Here is a 19499-nt window from a genome sequence, read left to right on the forward strand (position 1 = left end):
AAAATATGGCATAATCTACACGAAAAAAATAACATGACACGACACGACATGTTATTATGTGTGTCAACGGTGAGACCCACATTAGTCGAGTCATGGGTGTGGCTAGGTGCGTTTTTGATGGAAAATCAATCAAATGACCCAACATAATAGGCATGAGTGCATACACAAAGAATAAGAAAATAACTAAAATTTATGTTTGGGGAAGTAGGGCATAACATGGCTAACACGATGGGAGTGCGATTGTGCTTGGACCATTTCAACTTCGTAGGATCGTCTTAAACATTTTGGAGGCCCTGTTCTAAACTTAAAAATTAGGCTCTAGAAAAAAGAAATATTTCAATATTCAATATACTATGGGTATAAATCTAATAGGGTAGCCATATTTGAGAAGTTTTTTCGATTTAGTATTATGCCATAACTCTATTTATTGGTAATTTTAATGAGGAAAATTATATAAACAAATATTTTTAGGACTATAATGTGAAGACACTATTTGTAAGAGTTAACTCAAACTTTTTAAAAGGTAGGGATAGGGATTGTTGTACTAATTTTTATTTTGTTGTTTCCTTTTTCTTCTTGCTCGATCTTCTTCGTCTCCTTCTTCTTCCCCTTCATCCCGTAATTGTGCTTTCCTCCATCGAATTTACTCGTAAACTACCATTTTCACCACCATATTTTCAACAACGAACAAAAACCGACAAAGAATTGAGAAATGAATGGCATGGTTTAGCTCAAAGGAATAGAAATGTCGTCTTTCTCCATCGAAGCACCTTACCATCTTCAATTTATGCATTAAACTATTGATTTCTCTATTGAACTTCTTTTGTTCTTCATTGAACCTCTTCTATTTTTGCTTGAATTCATTGATATCTTAGAAAAAAATTTACCCCTTAAAAGATTTTTAGGTTCTATTTTCAGATTTAGCTTCATTCATGTTCATGTTCATGTTCATGTTCTTAATCCATTTGTCAAACCTTCTAAACCCTTCCAAAAACCCTCAAAATCACAACTCCCACGTATCCAAATCAAAATATTATCAACCAACTCCCAAAACGACGACCATTAAGCAACTTTACCCCATTCCGACGTCGTTTCGTACACCTCTTTAGCTTCTTCTCCAAGAACCTTGTTTAACCTTCAGACAATTTCTCCCTTCTCCCTCAATTCATCAACTTCCATTTCTTTCTCTCTCTACTTTCTCTCTCTAGATTTCTCCATCACAAAGCGCCGAAAATGTCGCTAACTAGGGTTTTGGGAAGAGCGTCGAGAACTACGCTTTCCCAATGTCGGGCCTACTTTCTCTCTCCTCCTCCTCCTCTTCATCAACACAATTCCCCTTTCTCTGTCCTATGCAATCGATTTCATTCTCTTTCCGACGTTTCTAGCAAGGTAATTGACCGTTATTTTTGATGATTTTTTGTCTTTTTTTTTTGTCAATTGTTTAAATTATTATCGGGGTTTATTTTGTTTAGCAGGGTTTTGCTTGGGTTTAAGAATTTAGCCTACATGATCTGAATTTCAGATTATTTTTGTTAATTTAATAAAAAAATTAGCTCATTTATGATATTTGTGTTCCAAATTGATTCTAAATGAACTGTAACAATGTTTTAAAAGATTAAGATTATTGTTTTAAAGTCCCCATTTTGACCATTTTGAAATTTTAGAATTGATATAATTTGAGAATCAGGTGTTTTTTTTTTGTAGAATTAGAGTATTTTTTATATTCTGACCTTTTTTTGGTTTCATTTTCGCTTGAAGTTTCTTTTTTGTTGCTCTATATTGTTGGGTTGCTAGGGAAGCTTAAGGCTTTACTTGTTATATGACTATTTGGAGCAAATTTTCGTGAAGTTTGGTCTCATTCTCATATCTAGAAATGTAAATTTTGATAGTTGTAATGTACTTCGTATTGTTTAGGATATGCTAATTGATTAAATAATCTCTTAATAGCTAATCGTTAACTAATACTCCATCCATCCCTCTTTAATAGGCTGTACTTGATTAGAGGTCATGTTGTTCTTTTGATATGTCATAAATGTTTTTGATAATATATACAATTGTTGAAAACAAGCAACTAAAGAATATCATGGATCAAGTCTTAAATAAAGTAAGAGAACTACTTTATATGAAAGTTTTCATAATTTATCCATAAGATATGCGACCTAATAATTTGGGACATCCCAAAATTAAAATGTGGCCTATTAAAGGGAGATGGAGGGAGTAATTATTAATGCACTAGGAAAAGTTGAAATATTAGGGTAAGTGATGAGAATTTAACTCCAGCTCTTTATCTTGCTCTTGTTGAGTGCTGGGGCTAGTTGGTTGTCAAACAATGATGCATATTAATCTGGCCTGTATTGTAGGCCGTAATATGATGGATTTTTGTGCATTTAGCAAGGGAAGTTTAGTGACATTGCCCATAGTAAACTTTACCCTCATGTTTTATTTGGATACTTATATTTCACCCCCATTACTACTTTAGAAGGGTTATTGAGTGGTGGTGACCTAAGGAAAGCAAGCTAAGAGAAAAGATATTGGAAAATTACCAAGAAAAAATTGTTGGGGGCAGAGTTGCATCACCACAAATGATGGCATTGAACTTCTCTTGCAATAGCACGTTAACCTTTACCATTACTTTTTTCCTCCTTTTTACCAAATGGCCATTACTGCTTTAGTGACCTGGAATTTTGGGATCCGATAATTTAGTTTTATTGACAAATTATTTTTCTTTCGCGTTGATGTTCAGCCTTTTATTGCTGCCTTATAGTGAATAATCTAGTGGAGTTGCTGAGGTGATGATTCTTTGGTCAAATTTGGATACTATTATCATGGATTTGGGAGTCTTAAGTTGCATAGAATGGAGCTTGTTTTGGGTTCTTACTAGCAAGGGGTAAACATAGTTATACATTAAGGTCATAAGGATACAATGCTTATAAGGAAATTGAAAATTTTCCTGCTTATTGGTGCCTAGATAACTATTTTGAAGATCATCCATTAGTATATTTCTTGGGTGTCGAGGGAAAATATTTCCCAGAAGGCAGTGAATCCAGTTGGGTTGCTGCGGTATTTCTTTTATGGCCACATTTGGTTTTAATTTTATAGATTTGTTAATACCTCTCTACATTCTTAGTTTCCATCTGCTTTACTTTTTGTTCTTCAATGTAAGTTTGTACGCCTTATGATAAGCATAATCATATAGGGGTCAGAATGACCTTTGTTCTCTTCCTTGCCCCCATGTCTTTTACGGCATTCAGTGTATTCCAGAAGATAGGTGCCTGTTTTGGATTTCTCATAGGGTTGACAGCTGGATATCTGCTAGACTTCGTAGGATTGAAAACTCACACACGAGTTATCACATGTTCTATGAGAGTGAATTTAGATTTTCCGCTTACAGTTGTCTTCAGTTATTTGCCAAAGTATTTTATACTCCCTTGTTATCTGTCAACAAACAGTTTTATATATTCAGCGTCAGACGTTTCCTTCTAGAGTGGAAGTTGTTATTTCTCTTGAAATATCTTACCCTGTTGACGCCTTACATAACCATTCATACATCCATAATATAACTGTAGATTGCATTGCATTTATGGGGAATTTTTTGTGGAGATGTGACTACTACCTGTGTCCCAGCCTTTCATGTTTCAAAATCTTGTATACTACTTCAGTTGCAATACATCCATTACTACTGTATTTAACTTGAGAGCTTTTACGTTTTTGGAATCTCTTGAAAGAGGATTTTCTAAATTATCATTAAAATCTGTGGCGGCTTGTAGAGTTGTATACTTGCAGATTGTGTTCTCATGATGTTTCCTGCCTTGATGAAAATTGGATTTTAGGTGTCAATTTATGATCGTAGTGCTACTGCTATCTGATTCAGGGAGTTGTACATGTGAAGTTTAAGCCTTTATGTCTGATATGGACCTCTCTAAATGCACATTGATGGTGAATTTTGCATGTTTACTTATGTTCTTTGAAATGCATGCTAATCTATATTTGGCTCTTTACATAAGTTTTAATTACGAAATAAAGCTATTTTGTATGTTTTTGTTAGGCATCTCCTTTGCATAATGGAATATGTAGTATTGTTGCTTTCCCTCATCGTGGAATGTCAACCTTTGCATCTCCTGAACAAGAGCAGGGGACACCTGCTGAGAAAAAAGGAGATAATGGTAGTGCTGATGGTGCAAAGCAATCAGGTGAGGGAATTAATGCAGACAGTGAGACTTCTGTACAAAGTCAAGAAACAGGTTCTACTTCAGATACACAACCTACGTCTCAGTCTGTCAAAAGACAGAGTTGAGGCACTAAAAGAACTGCCTTTTCTGATTCAGATTCCAAGGAAAACATGGATGACCTTTCCAAAGAAGATCTGGTAAAACTTGTGCTAGAGAAGGAGGAAACCTTAGAGAACAAACAAAAAGAGTTTGCTGAATTTAAAGACAAATTTCTTCGTAGTTATGCCGAATTAGAGAATATCATGGAAAGAACACGACGTGATGCAGAGAACTCAAAGAAATTTGCCGTGCAGGTTTGTGTCTATGATTTGGATGCTGGTCTCTATTTCATTTCCTTTAGTAGCACTTCTGAAATACTTTGTGGCACATGGTGTGCTTATACTGCAGAGTTTTGCAAAGAATCTACTGGATGTTGCTGACAACCTTGGCAGAGCAGCTTCTGTAACCAGAGAGAGTGCCAATAAAATTGATATCTCTCAGGATACTGTTGGAGCAATGCCACTTTTGAAAACCCTTCTGGAAGGTGTAGAAATGACTGAAAAGCAGCTTGCAGAGGTAATATTTCCAACATACACTTAGTTTATTTTAGTCACCTCCTAGTAATCTGAATTTTATTACGGAGTACATGATTTCTACCCCTCTCCTCCCCATCATCTTAGTTCGAATTTTAGCAGCGTACTTGTATTTTTTATATTGCTGACTTTGTACTACCTCGGTTAAATATTAGTTGCAACTTTGGGGTATTATTTGTGAGATATAAAATATTCTAAAGTTGCAACTAATATTTAACGGAGGTAGTAGAATTTACCGGTATCATGTTTATCCATTTGCCACGTTAAGTCTTAGTTAATCTGATCTAGATCAGATGATTGTGTGATTTTGATTAATTTAGGCGTCCACTTCACTTGCACATATTATATTCTTGCTAAGAGAGCATTATTCTTTCAGGTATTCAGAAAAGCTGGTGTTGAGAAATATGAATCTATCGATGAGCAATTTGATCCTAACAGGCATAATGCTGTGTTTCAAGTTCCTGACAATTCTAAGCCTCCTGGTACTGTTGCTGTTGTCCTCAAGGTAATTTCCAGTGCTCTGATCTAGATATAATGTAAGAACGTTAGTTGATGTGATGTAATTTCTTGGTTCTTAAAAAGTAATAAGCTTAGCTCATCTAGTCTTTTTACTCATGTATGTTTATCTTGCGTGCAATTATCTTCTCTATGTCACTTTTATGTGTTTACTCTTCTGGGATGTAGCTATTTTGAGGGTTTTTGCATGTGTTAGCCTGTGGTTGTCTTATGAAACTAGTTGATTATGGGCCTTAAAGGCATGCTGTGGTATTAGACATTATCTGATTGTGAAGCTGAATTAGTTTTGAGGTCAAGGTATTGTTGATATGTTTTTGGATCTTATTTTTTGGTATTATTGTTTTTTTACAATCCTTAAGGGAAGAGCCCTGCATAAATAGAAAAGAGTATTTGATCATATAGGCTTGTGCTATCTGAATTCTATGTATCCTTATTAAAAACATTGATGAATGGTGTTGTATGGTTTCTCTGCTAACCCTTTTTATGTCTTCTCACCTTGAAATGGCTTGCTATTCTTTCTTAGTTTCAGCGCCTCTAGTGGCCTTCTACTATATGGATTTGGCATAGGGGGTCAACTTTGATCTTGTCTTCAAAATAAGAAACATTTAGACTATAGAGCTTTCTTTTGAATATACTGAAATAGTTATATGTCATCAAGTCCTCAATTAGATGGCTTGAAGTGAGGTCCTGTTATAAAAAGTGGCCTTGATTATCTGAGAAGTAATTTAATTTCGGCATTTGCAGGTGGGCTACACTCTTAACGACAGGATCATACGACCAGCTGAAGTTGGTGTTACCATTGCTGTAGAAAATAGCGATGCCAGCTCTTGAAGCTCAAGATATCTCATCTGAGCGAGCCCCTCCATTATACTTGAGAATTTTGTCAAATCTTGCAATTGTCTAAATATTACAACACTTTTGGACACTAGGTTAGCATTGTTGCCTCCATGGTACTATTTTTTGTCTCCTCCCCTTGAAATTTGTTGCAATTACAACATAAATGAGCTTCAAAACAACATTTTAGCTCTACTTTGTATTTATGAACAGAAGTGATCACAGGTTAAGTTTACTGGTGGCCTCAGGAAAATTGTTATCGGCTGTAGCTTCAAGATGCCGAGTCAATCGGGTAATTATAAGCAAATACACAACCTAATTAAGGTCAACTGCAGTTGTATTTTAATAACTTATAGGGGGGAAATGGAACCAATTGGAGCAGAGCAATAGTAAATTGAAAATAAGATGGAAAAAACATTGTCTAAAACATCTCATATTCTCACCCATGAAACACAGATTGGCACCAAGTCAGACCAGAAGTCCAATGCCAGCATTGAAAAATGCAATTCAATTTTACTCTTACGTTATTTTGAATATTTGGTTGTATTAATTTAGTATTTTATTAGACGCTATACAGTGTCAAAAAAAATTAACATACTCCCTCCGTTCCTAAATGTTTTTTACGTTTTCATTTAGGGTGTTACTTTTTATTCTTTACGTTTAGTATCTTTCGTATTTTGGTCATAAATTTTGGACAAAATTATCCTTGTTTTTGAATTTTTTTTGCTCAAAAGTGCTATTGTACCTTTTTGTATTATTTTAATAGTTTTTCAACACTTTTTAATACTTTCTCTCTCATCTCTCCTCTAATTTCTTCACCCCACATGTTCAACATTGTATTTTCAATAAAATTGTACTTTCAATCATTGAAATATTTCAATATACCTCAAATTTACACAATTTCTTAATAACCGCGCTTAATTCCAAACGTAAAAAACATTAGGGAACGGAGGGAGTAATATATAAAAGGAAATTTTGTCAAAAACCTCCTTTTAAAAGCATGTTTTTGTCAAAAACCTTCTTATAATTTTTTTTTTTTTTTTTTTTTGTGAAATCATACCTTAATCAGCATTATTTTTACAAAATCATACCTTTAGACGGAAAACGGGGTTTTAGGCATTGACCACCCACGTGTTCAACGGATTCAACGGAAAACCACCCAAACCAACCAGTCCACCACCACCTCCTGCCAGCGTCTAGGGTTCCTTGTTCCCCCCCGCTGTCGACACTACCCCAGCCCCAACCCCACCGTCACCCAGAACCCCAAACCCCGTCGACGACCCTCCCTCTCCTTCCTCTTCCCACCGCAACCAGAACCCTCCTAACACGGTGGCTATCTCCGCGCAACCACATCACCGCCACCTGCTCCACCGCACCACCTATCTTCGCGCAAGCACAACAACATCAATCCCCAGCAGCCTCCATCTCCACCGCTGCAACACCGCACCAATTGCAACCCCAATTCGCACCAATTAAGCCCCAAAATCCCCAGCAGCCTCCATCTCCAACGCCAAGGGTATTGTCGCCGCGAAGGGAGTGGTTGGGCAGGTAGGTGGGGGTAGGCGAGTTGCGAGGGTCTGGTTGGCTCGAATTGGTGGCGATTGGAGGTGGTGCGTGCGATATTCAGTTCTGCAGCTATTGTTGGTGTCGATTGGTGGGGTTGTTGGTGTTTGCGTGGGTGTTGTGGGGGTGGGCGTGGTGGCTGGTCTTTGGTGGTGGGTTAATATTGGGAAAATTTTGGTGGTGGCTGGTCTTTGGTGGTGGGATAATTTTGGTGGTGGTTTTCCGTTAAACACGTTGGTGGTCAACGCCTGAAAAACGGGGTCAAACCCCGTTTTCTGTCATAAGGTATGATTTTGTAAAAAAAAATTTGATTAAGGTATGATTTCACAAAAAAAAAAAAAAAAAAAAAAAAAAATTATAAGGAGGTTTTTCACCAAAAAAAAAAAAAAAAAAAAAAAGCTTTTAAAAGGAGGTTTTTGACAAAATTTCCTTAAATAAAATTGTAAGTAGCTTTAACATTTGTAAAAAAAAATGACTGAGGTATTGTTTGGTTCACGTGAGAAGTACCTTCCTATGGGAATTCCTATTTCATAAGAAATTTTTTCCCTTATCAATTTCCTAGGAATTGAACTTATTTGGTTGGAGCTTTCCTAGGAAATTCCAATCACCAAAGGGGGGGCTTGGTGAGAAATTTCCCATGTCTTGTGGGAATTTGCATTTCCCTTAGAATTTCTAATTATTATGCTTTTCTCAGTTTTCTCCAACCAAACACAACCCCATGCCTATTTCCTAGGATACATAAACTCCAATATACAGCACATATTTGACTATTTGAGTAGCATTACCTATTAACAAAATATGTTATATTCTCTCATATTAACTTTTCAAGTCCCTGTGAGTACGAGAGATGGCTCTTCAAAGTTGAATAGGTTCATCTTCCCCCACCCCACAAAAACTCAGGTCATTGATACAATTACTTCAGCAATGCAAAGTCTGTTTATCTGTCTTCATTTTTGCTGTCTGCAATCAAATCTATCTCATCCCTGAATTAAAGTGTAGGACAATAGAGGATGAGTAAAGGGCTGAAGGATGTAATTGCCCAATATATGCACACTGAGAATTATCTTGTCAACACATTCCTACTACAAGGAATTTGTTATTACATTACATCTAAAGCAACTTAGAGTTGCACCAGGATTTACCAACCATCCTTGACAAGAGCATAGGATGTCATACTTACAAAGCCTTTACTACTACCTGGTTAACTACAGCCAGTAAATGGCATCAATCTACAAGATCCACAACGCCAAAGCCATTATTTCTGTACTATCTACAGGCGAAATCTTTCAATTAATAGCCCATAATCCTCTTTTTTGCAGACCTGATTGAGTATTTTTGTTCTCCAGGTGCAGACCAAGATTCAAGTGGCTTCTCCTTGTATAAATTAGATCACCGTCACTGGTTCCCTGCAAACAAATGAGCAAGGATTAAATACTGATCGATACAAAATTTTATTCATGCAAACATATTGACCTCCATATCAGCCATGGACTGTATACAGCATACCATTTCATCCCTGCACCTTTCTTCTTTTTTTCCCTTTTATCATCATAGAGTTACATAATGGATAACAAGGCTTTAGAGTTCAGACCATCTATTGAGTACTTGTGAGATGGAAGGGAGATAAGCTTCATACATGCGCCCACCAGACGTAAAATAACACACACACACTTTCACTTTTCAGACCATGATAAAAATGGCAAAGCCTGTTTGCGGAAGCAAAAAGTTCTTTTTGGTATATTTTAAACAAAGACAAAAAGAAAGATAAAAAAAAATTGTGAAGGATACTAGATGGGTTCAACTTGATCTATGGACACTAATACCTCACAACTAGCTAAGCTAAGGCTGCCTAGGACCTCGGATCATATCTGTCTACATCTATTCTCTTCATGGTTTCCCTTCCTGTAGACCATCAAAATAATAGTACTAGCTAAGGTAACTCTAGCACTAACTTATTACACTATTACCTGACGTACTCCCATGAGGTCAGTGTTGATATCCAGCAACCCATATATATCTTCACTGTCTACTACTGCCTTTTCTGCATACTGGTCAGTTTCTCCTGACTTAGCTTCATCGGCAACTCCTTTTGCAGTCAGCTTCTTCTTCTTCTTCTCCTCAAAGACAGTAATCTACAATTGAAAGACATGATTTATGTGACACATAACACGCATTCTAAAACTCAGCGATTATGTTAAATCACACATACAACAGACACGAAAGTGACTAGCACTAGCCTATTACAAAGTACCAAGGAAGTTGTGGACAGTCAGCTTGAACTAAAAGTAAAAGTAAAATAAAAATAGATTTTATAGCATATAATAAACATAAAATTTACAGAACTAAGATATTTAAAGATGAGTTCACTTGATCTAGATGTAAGAAGTATAATTAGAAAATCTTGGAATCACATATAGCAGCTGATAGTAGGCTCTACTTCCATTCAAAATTACCAAGGGAAAATTCATAATCATCAATGGGAATAGCAGCCTACTTATCACACATAGCATTCTAAATTTCCTTACTAGATTTATGGAAGCACATACATTACATTATTACAGCATATAGAACTCAAAGTTCTTTCAGTCAATTGAACATTGGAATTAAACTGAATTAAACCAGTAAAAACCAAGATATACCAACTTGTTTCCGTGTTAAAGATAACATATTTGGCATGAATATAGGAAAAGAAATTGAAAGGAAACATATACGAAGTGGAAAGGGTAATGTTAAGTGTTACCATTAAGATATGTTTAGTATACCTAAGGAAACAACTTTGTTACCATAGGGATGATAGGGGGTAACAAATTGGAGGTAAAGATTATATTCAAGAAATGAAGTGTGTTTAGTTGTTTACCCTACTTCTCAATTCTCATACCAAAACACTTGGTAATGGTAAGGACTAAGGATTAATTGATTCCATTTCCACCCCTTAAAAACACTATACCAAACATGCTGTAAACGAAAAAAGAAAAGGCATCATAATAAATCCCACAACACAGAAACACCAAGAATTTCGATAATCAACCTGTCAATAGTTCTCGATTATTCAACACTTCCCCAAATTAATGAATTATTAAAACATTCAAAAATTAATTACTAATAATCAGTACCTCAGTAAGCATACACATATTATATTACTATAGTAAGCACGTTAACAAAGATTAAGGTCACTTCATCGGATCAAACCCATCATCAAGAAGGGTCTAAACAAAATCATGATCATGCAAGCTGAAATTCATAACCAATCAAAAGAAAAAAAAAATGAACAATGAAAGTGTTCATCATTATAAGTAAAAGCAACCAAAATCCATGAAAGTGTTCATCTTTTTAACATTTAACAATAAATTCATCCAAAAACCCTAGCTTTCTACCTAAAACCTTACTATAAAAAAAAAAAAAAAGAAAAAAGGGGGAGAATTTAAATTTTTTGAAAACCCAGAAAAATTAAGAATAAAGGGTACATAACTACATATATATCAAATTTATTTCCTTTTCTAGCAAAGCATTGAATATAATTGAAATCATTCAACTACCCAAAAACCCTAATTTCAAAATTGGCCTAAACCAAAAGGGAAAATTAAAGGACCCACCGGAGTATACCGAAACTTGCGACGACAGATTTGATCGGAATTAGAATTCCCGTCGTCGGCGGCGGTGGCGGTGGTTTCTGAGGCGGCGGAGGGAGGACGAGAAAGTGGGGTCCATTTACAGAGAAGAAGAGGAGCATCAGATGGTTTGAGACCGTTGGATAGGAATAGTTTACGAGGTTTAGAAGGGGTGGAAGAGTGAGATGAAGACACGTGGACCCATTTCTTCTCCCACCTTCGAACGGGCCCACGAAAGGTGGCCGGAGAAGCGGAGGAAGAAGAAGAGTTGCCGTACAAATAGCGGGAAGCTCTTACAGGGCGCGAGTTAGAGTGAGAATGAGAGTGATTGTGTGTGTTTGAGGTTGTGGAGGGTCCCTCCATTGTTGTTGTTGTTGTGGTTTTTTACTAGTTTCACTGTTGTTTTTATCTTTGTTTTTTCTTCAGGGTTCAAATGGAGGGTTTTGCAATTTGATATGGTTTATTTAAGAGGTTTGATATTGTTGTTGAGGAATGAAGAGTAATTATATATACTCGTACTACTAAGTACAAAGTAGGACATAAAACAGGTAGACAGATTTACCCGAGTGAGGTTTTAGTTTTGAGAGAAGATGAGCATAATTGTAAACGTGTATCTTTCTTTAAAAATACAATAAATAAAGCTCGTGAGAGGAGCGGGGTGGGGAAGAGAGAGTGTAGATGAAATTCAATCTCAGAATCTGAAAGATAATTGTGTATTTCTAAAACGGAATAATTATTTATGTGTGTCCATAGGCATATTGCGTACGTAAGTAGCTTAGAAGGTTCTACATTAATATGATTACTCTAACAAATCAATTCAAAATCTTTTCATAATTAATTAATTAATTTAAAATTGAGAAAGTTTATAAATTTCCTTTAAGGGTTCAACATTTTTATATTTACTTTATTTTTATAACTTAACATGTGTCCAGTGTCCATGATTCCATGAATACATGTTAGACAAACCTTTTTTAAAAGATGAATTGTTATGCAAAAGTAGTACCCATATATGTGAATTGCTCTTTACTATCGTTATTACCTAATCAAGATTGTTCGGTGGAGATGGCAAGGGACTCTCATCATAAAATTACATTTGTTTAGGAGTAGGGGTGTTTCCTTACCTCTCCTCTATTCTCAAGTACTAACCTATATCATTACGCTTATTGACTTGTGAAAAGTGCTTAGTAACCTAGATTCCCTTGGAAAAATTACTACTGGTAAAGACTAAAGAGTAACACTAAAATGGAAATAGGAATATCCAAATATCATAGATGATAGACAGATTACATTTATCCAATCAAACAACTTCCTCCCTCTCTTCTTCACTCCACTGAAAAACAGTATAGCACAGCCATGTCTTTAGAACTTTGGAGCTCAGCAATTTCCATGAATCTTTCATTCCATACTCGTTCTTCTTCTTTCTCTTTCTTACCCACCAATAATTTCCACCCTCTTCACTTAACCAAATCCAACAACACCCTTTACAAATTCCTCCATTTTTCTCCTTCTTCCCGCCAATTCTCTGCCCTGCAACACCAATTTTCCAAAGCTCCAACCCATTTATCAGCTTCATCCTCTCCTACGTCTTCGACCGCGAATGCCGAAATGAAAGATAAGCTTCCTGCTGATCTTGACATCACAGAGATTCAGGAACCCAATTCTAGAGTAATTGTTCACCGTTTTGTTTTTAAATTTGTAATCTTTTTTGCACTATTGAGCATAATTTGATGATTTCTCAATTGGGTATTGGTTCATTTCTTGAAATTTTACTTAAAATCCAAATGGGTTATTCTCTTAATGTTGAATTATCATGTGGTTGTTGCTTAATTAGTTTACTTTTATTGGAAAATATAAATGGGTTATCTTTGTTTTCCCTATTTATGATTGAACTGTCTGTGATTTCAATTTTTCTATATATTTATACTAAGTATGAATTTTGTGTTGTGAGTTTAAAAAAAATCATGAAATTCAATTGAATTTTCCTCTATTCCCTCTAAATTTGATGTGTTTTCTCATGTCAGGTCAAGCTGACTGTAAGTGTTCCATCAGAAGTATGTGAAGATTGCTATGAAAAAGTTATGCGAGAGCTTTCGAAGCAGGCAAAGGTGCTCATCTCCACACTTTTCATTCCTATTAGAAAGTTTTTTTTTTTTTTTTTTTTTTTTTTTTTTTTTTTTTTTTTTTTTTTTTTTTTGTAACTAATAGCTCCTGTATTAAATTTAGTATATATGCATGACAATATGACATATACCTAATTTGTTTACTGATTGAATTAAATACCCCGTCCCACTTTTTATCGATCATATTCTATGTTGGAATCCCAAAATGATAGGCCACTTCATAACTGATTCTTATTTATCATGAATTTTCCCATATTACTTTCAAATATCTAAGGATTTGGCCCTTATCAGTTATCATCATAAGATTCAGTTAAAAAAACAATGTAACTATGGTACTTTTAGTGAATCCTTTAAAAATGACATTTAACCAAATATGGCTTATTAAAACGGGATGGAGGAAATATTATGCCTTTCTGAGGACCTGGATTCAAATTGAAGCTTGATGTGCTGATATGTGTTTGGATATCGTTCCCTTTTATAAATTTATGTGAGCCAGAAGATTGAGCTGCGGTTAGTTTACTAAGGGTTTTTGTCCACATATTTATGTTTTTGGATGAAGTTCACCTTTAATCCATGATGTTGTTGAATTCTTATGTATAGTACGACTCAGTAGAAGTTGGAACCAGTTTGCTTGGGAATTTTTTTGACTTTGGGTCACAATTGACTAATTCAGATGTCTCGATGAACAATTCTGCTTGCTTGATGTAAATTACTAAGCATATAATGCATCAACAGAATTTCCCAAACAATCTCTTTACAGTTATAGTACAAGGAGTGTTGACTTCTTTGGTAATCAAAACTCCATATACTGAATTTCCTTACCCAGCTCTAGGCAGGATTCTTGTAGAGGCATTGGAGAAATGGTATGGTATTGCCTTAATGATTGGTTGAGTTGGTTTTACTCACTTTCCTTCTGGACTTCTTGAAACTTAGTTCATGTATATCTTATGATTACTCGTATTCATACAAGTTATGATTTTATTTTCTTAGGTTCCTGGATTTCGACCTGGAAAGCAAGTTCCAGACAGTATTCTTATTAGCTATGCTGGGAAGCGAAATGTTGAAAGGGCTACTATTGAGTCTATACTCAAAAGGACCCTTCCTCATGCCTTGTCATCGGTATAATCCATTTCCTTTTGAATATATTGCAATAGAATTTTCTTATTTATGTGGAATGCCTTTAAACACCAATTTTTTTGCTTGATGAGTGCACCATTCTGCATTCATTGTTTAGCCTCACTATGCTTTATTGTGAAAATAATTGCTTTGATGAGATTACCGATTAATTTTCTTACTTTTTTTTTTGTTGGTCATCTGATAAAGGTAAATGAAATAGCTTTACAAGATTCCGTTAGAATCGTTACTTCCTTTGCAGAGTTGGAGAAGATGTATGCCTCATCAAATTCTTTGAAGTAAGTGATTTATATTATGTGAAAAATTATCTGTTGTATTCTGGTAACAATTGGATAAAAATATGTATCATGCACGTCAGACAACTTAAACACATATTACGCAAATTGGGAAGATGAAGCTATAACCTACTCATTGCACGAGCATCAAGGCTTCATTCATTTGAATATAAAATCGGTCTAAACACTTAATATATGATGGTTGAAAATTAAGCATGTGCGTTTTTATTGGGCTTAGCTGATTTGATAGTCTGATTACTAGTAAATATGGGGCCATCTTATCTTACAATTAAATTCATGTGTTTTGTTTTGTTGCCTGCATCTTGTATCATATTTTTGTGTAATTCATACAGGTTTGATATCGTCGTAGATGTGATGCCTGAAGTGAGATGGAATCCTGAAGATGGATACAAGAACTTAAAGATTGTTGTTGAAATAGATAATGAAATAACTGCTGAGGTAGCTTGCGAACGAGAGCTAAAACGTCGCCATAAAACATTAGGTCTAATGAGAATAGTGACTGATAGAGGGCTTCAGGTAACTGTTGAGAGTGGAAAAGTTATTATTTTATTTTTAAGCAAGCATATCTCAATTTACTATCATGAAAGAAATTTGATCAAAGCTTCATTTACGTAAATGAGATGCTAGAAGCTAGATATCATAACTCAATCGTGCACAGTTAGGCCATCATGGTCAAGCACTCTAGTCTGTGTTCTACTGTATAGTCCCTCTAATCCAAAGTATAGATTTTTTTTTTTTTTTTTTTTTTTTTTTTTGAAATTTCAACCCATAATAAGAAGTTAGATAGATTGTGTTCGAGTTGCATTAGTAGTGTGAAGTAGCATTTAATGTTGTTCTGATATCTTGGAACTAGTAATATTATGGATTGGCGAGAGAGTGTGTACAAAATAAGATCCAACTTTTTTGGTAACTCCATTTCAGGATAAAGTCAGGGTTTTACAATTTACTTTTTAGCCAGAAAGCAATTGTTCTTTTTTTTTTTTTTTCCAATCTATGAAATGCAGTGCGAGACTGAGAGAGTTTTCAAATGGATTTACTGATTCTTCTTTCTTCAGTGGTGCAAATGTCTAATGCTCTCTCTCTCTCTGAATTCCAGCATATGAGCTTTTAAAAAAAATTATCTACTATCTTTAAGTACTTCCCTGTAATCTTTTACTGATGCTATTTAATTGCTTATTTTTTCTTCTGCATACTGAAGTTGATATATATCTCGGTTATCATCGATTGTATGCAGGTTGGTGATGTTGTGGTAGTGGATATATCAGCAGCAACACTTGAGGAAGGTGGGAAAGGTTCTCAAAAGATTCCATCTGCCGAGAGCAAAGGTATTGCTTCTATGATCTTAGCCACTTTCTATGAAAAGTACATTATTGTGAACATCTCAGTTATCCTTTGGAATCTTTGGATTCTATGATCGACTTATCTTGAATTTGGACTGCACTTTTCGACAAAATATAACTGTAGACCCGTAAAATTTAATAAGGTAACGACTAAAAGTCAGGGACACAATTTCTTAAAAGCAATATTTCGTGAGAAAGTGGTTTTTTCAGAATTTGATGCAGCTTTCTGGCTACTTATGGGGAATTTTCACCCTTTAGAATAATATCATAATTTATGTGATGTGAGAAGTGTTAGGGCTTCATTTATGTGCTAAACTTTCAATATTTCATGCTTAAGATTTGTCATTCTCACTTTAAGTATTATCAGGTAATTTGCCAAGGGTAACGTGCATCAACTCTAAAGTCTTTAACTATTGATTTGTATGTTCTCAGGTTTCAACTTTGACACAGAAGATGCTGAAACTGTTCTTCCTGGTTTCCTTGATTCTATAATTGGAATCCGACAAGGTGAAACAAAATCCTTTCCACTTGTGTTTCCTGAATCGTGGAAACAAGAAGATCTTCGTGGAGTGCAAGCTCAATTCACAGTGAGTATTGTGCTTTTAGCAGAACCTCATGTTACGTAGGAAAATAAGAAGGGGAGAGCAAAAAACATACATTGGCGTATGCTGACTTCAAAAATGCATGATATGTTCTGTAAAATTTTGTATTTCACTACAGTAAAGAAAATGTTGTTTCTTCCTTGAATAGAATTTGCTGTTCAATTATGACATAATTGTTCTTATAAACAAAAAATAATTTAAGTACCCGAACATTTCATATCCAGGTAGAGTGTAAAGAACTATTTTACAGAGAGCTGCCACCGCTTGATGATTCCCTTGCTGAACAGCTTCTGCCAGGATGTTCAACATTGGAGGAGGTAAGCTGTTTAAGATGACTGTAGCTTGTGGTGGCTTTAGGAAGGAGATTAATATGTCATTATCTTACTTATGCTACATTTTTGCAGGTCAGAGAAGCATTGCTGCAGAGATGCCGAGAGCTGGAGAAAACAGCCAAGGAACAAGCAACAGATAATGCAATCCTAGACCAGATTCGTAAGGTATTGCTGTCTTTTCAATTCACCTGTGTCTTATTTTGGGTCATTGAAGAATTCAGAGTATACCTCAACAAAATAGTGTAAAACTGTAAATCATACGTTAGGGTGTCACAGCTTCTAAATTTTTTTTATTTTTATTTTTATTTATTTATTTTTATTTTATAAATACAGATGGTCGAAGTTGATATTCCTCAATCCTTGTATGAGGAAGAAGGCAGGCAGATGTTTGGATCAAAGCTTCTGGAAGTTCAGGTCAGCACTTACTATTTTCCTCCGTCCTAGTATGAGCGAGACTAGAATTTGCTCCTGAAAAGTATAATAAAAGGGAGGGAGATACGGAAATTCCAACGTGACTACTTGCCGAAGTAAATTGGATCACATTAAAGAAAAACCATAAATTGAGAGGCTTGCTTGGTTTGACATGCTACAGAGCTAGTCTCACTCCTCAAATATGTGGCTGGAGAGTAGGATAAAAAATGAACTTTAGAAGGTGATTTATAATAGGAACAAGTGGAAAATGGGATGTTTGGCTTGAATCATATTTGGATGATAAGTCATTTGGTTCAGTTTCAGGCCTAGGGACCGGGTCAAATACAGTTAGGTCAGATTTGGGCCTATTGTCAATTTACATTATTTTATAATGAGTATATCAATCGGTATTAGTTTTAAAAAGAATTGGGTCAAAATCAGTCACTTAATTACAAGTACGATTCAGGGCTGGGCGGCTGGCTCAGGCTAATTTGAGTTAGGCCAGTTTTGCCAGGTTCATTGGGAAATAGCCTATGGGTTTCCCACAATACATGATCCATCTGTCATTAATCCTAATGTTTTCTTTTTTCTGTTTCCATTTGATTTTATAGGCACAAATGAAGCTAACTGACGAGCAGTTGGCATCCTTGACAAATCCTAAGACTGTAAGTGAGTACATTGAACAAGAGAAGGAAAATATAATTCAGATCATAAAACAGAATCTGGCTGTAGGAGATATTTTCAAACGAGAAAATTTGCAGGTAAAGATCTTTTAGCTAAAGCATAGACGACAGTTTCATCTAATGTCCCCTTCTCTTATGCTAAAGCATCCAACTACACTTTCCTTGTTACCTCAGCGCATAATTCCTTATTCGCTGTTAAGGCATCAAAGGTAACTTTATAAAGAACCATACCACTTGCTGATGATACTGAATGCAGGTATCAACCGATGAAGTGGTCAAGGAGGTTGAAAACTCCATTGCAGAATTTAAGAAACATCAGCAAGACTACGATGAAGAACGTGTCAGAGGACAGGTTTACCCTTTTGTTTGCCCATAAAATTTTATTTCTTGTCTTACTCCTTTCTTCTTCAAGTGTGATGCTTCAATGTTTATATATTGAATTATTCAGGTTGAAGAGGTTCTGGAGGGAGCAAAAGTGCTCGAGTGGCTGAGAGAACATGCTGAAATTCAGTATATTATCAGGTGAAAAGCAGAAAACTATACTCAGAACTGGGATGAAAACCTGTTTTGTTGCTCATTCGATAATTAGGCTACTTCAGATGCTCTATAGTCTGTATATCAATGAGGCCGCGTTATTTGACACTGCATGGGGTGTGACCCAAATTTGAGTTAATTATAGAGATGTTTAGCCCGTGACTCAAAAATTTTGTAATTCGAGTGTTGGCATTTGAAGTATCAGTTTTATTGTATATAAGAAGTAGCTACTTAACTTCAGTTGTTTCTTTAGTAATCTTTTCTTTTCAGTCACATATTAATATTTTGGTAGCACATAATTACATAGAAAGACCAATATAAATGATCAGATGTTTGATAAAGAGAAGAAAAAGCCTTAAATGGGAGAGTGAGAGATAGCTCAAGTGGTTAGAGCTTTCCTCCCGATTTCAGGAGATCTTGAGATCGATTCTCAACCCTGCCCTTGTGGCTCTCTTAACACCAAAAAAAAGGCCTTAAATGAATTGAGTTGAGGATTGATATATCCTCCCCCTATCGTCTAGATGCAAGGGTTTGATTCTTGTGGGATACAATGACTGGGAACACTAGGTATGCAAGTCTAACTCAAGAGAGGACATGTTTGATGTAGCCTATATAATAGGAGTATTAAATACCGATCCAAAGAATTTTTGTAAGAGTTTTGTACTCCCTTCGCTTAGAGTCAACAACAATCGTGTATACTACTCGTATTTAAATTGTTATTGTAC

The 19499-nt window shown here is 35.4% G+C and overlaps 3 protein-coding genes across 4 annotated transcripts; 2 read left to right on the forward strand and 1 right to left on the reverse strand.

Moving 5' to 3' along the window:
• The first annotated feature begins 1150 nt into the window (after nt 1-1150).
• LOC145627404 (grpE protein homolog 2, mitochondrial-like) lies at nt 1151-6480 on the forward strand. Of its 2 annotated transcripts, none has more exons than XM_081679797.1 (6): nt 1151-1389; nt 4046-4241; nt 4326-4522; nt 4617-4784; nt 5178-5306; nt 6062-6480. In XM_081679797.1, the coding sequence occupies exons 1-6, from the start codon at nt 1234-1236 to the stop codon at nt 6146-6148; spliced, it is 933 nt and encodes a 310-aa protein (XP_081535923.1). In that variant the 5' UTR covers nt 1151-1233; the 3' UTR covers nt 6149-6480. The 2 variants fall into 2 exon arrangements, with proteins under 2 accessions (XP_081535923.1, XP_081535924.1); XM_081679798.1 differs by having other exon boundaries at nt 4046-4190.
• Nucleotides 6481-8722: 2242 nt separating this feature from the next.
• On the reverse strand, nt 8723-11791 carry LOC145627405 (uncharacterized). Its single transcript, XM_081679799.1, has 3 exons — nt 11308-11791; nt 9682-9846; nt 8723-9120 (listed from the first exon to the last, which is right to left on the reverse strand). The coding sequence occupies exons 1-3, from the start codon at nt 11683-11685 to the stop codon at nt 9001-9003; spliced, it is 663 nt and encodes a 220-aa protein (XP_081535925.1). The 5' UTR covers nt 11686-11791; the 3' UTR covers nt 8723-9000.
• Nucleotides 11792-12582: 791 nt separating this feature from the next.
• Nucleotides 12583-19014, forward strand: LOC145629421 (trigger factor-like protein TIG, Chloroplastic). Its single transcript, XM_081682018.1, has 13 exons — nt 12583-12987; nt 13344-13427; nt 14433-14561; nt 14766-14854; nt 15205-15388; nt 16107-16197; nt 16645-16799; nt 17039-17131; nt 17219-17311; nt 17480-17560; nt 18169-18318; nt 18497-18592; nt 18689-19014. Exons 1-13 carry the CDS (start codon nt 12676-12678, stop codon nt 18764-18766), a joined length of 1635 nt encoding a protein of 544 aa, XP_081538144.1. The 5' UTR covers nt 12583-12675; the 3' UTR covers nt 18767-19014.
• The last annotated feature ends 485 nt before the right edge of the window (nt 19015-19499 follow it).

This window comes from Chenopodium album, chromosome 4 (assembly GCF_948465745.1).
Source record: "Chenopodium album chromosome 4, dcCheAlbu1.1, whole genome shotgun sequence".
NCBI classification, from domain to species: Eukaryota; Viridiplantae; Streptophyta; class Magnoliopsida; order Caryophyllales; family Amaranthaceae; genus Chenopodium; species Chenopodium album.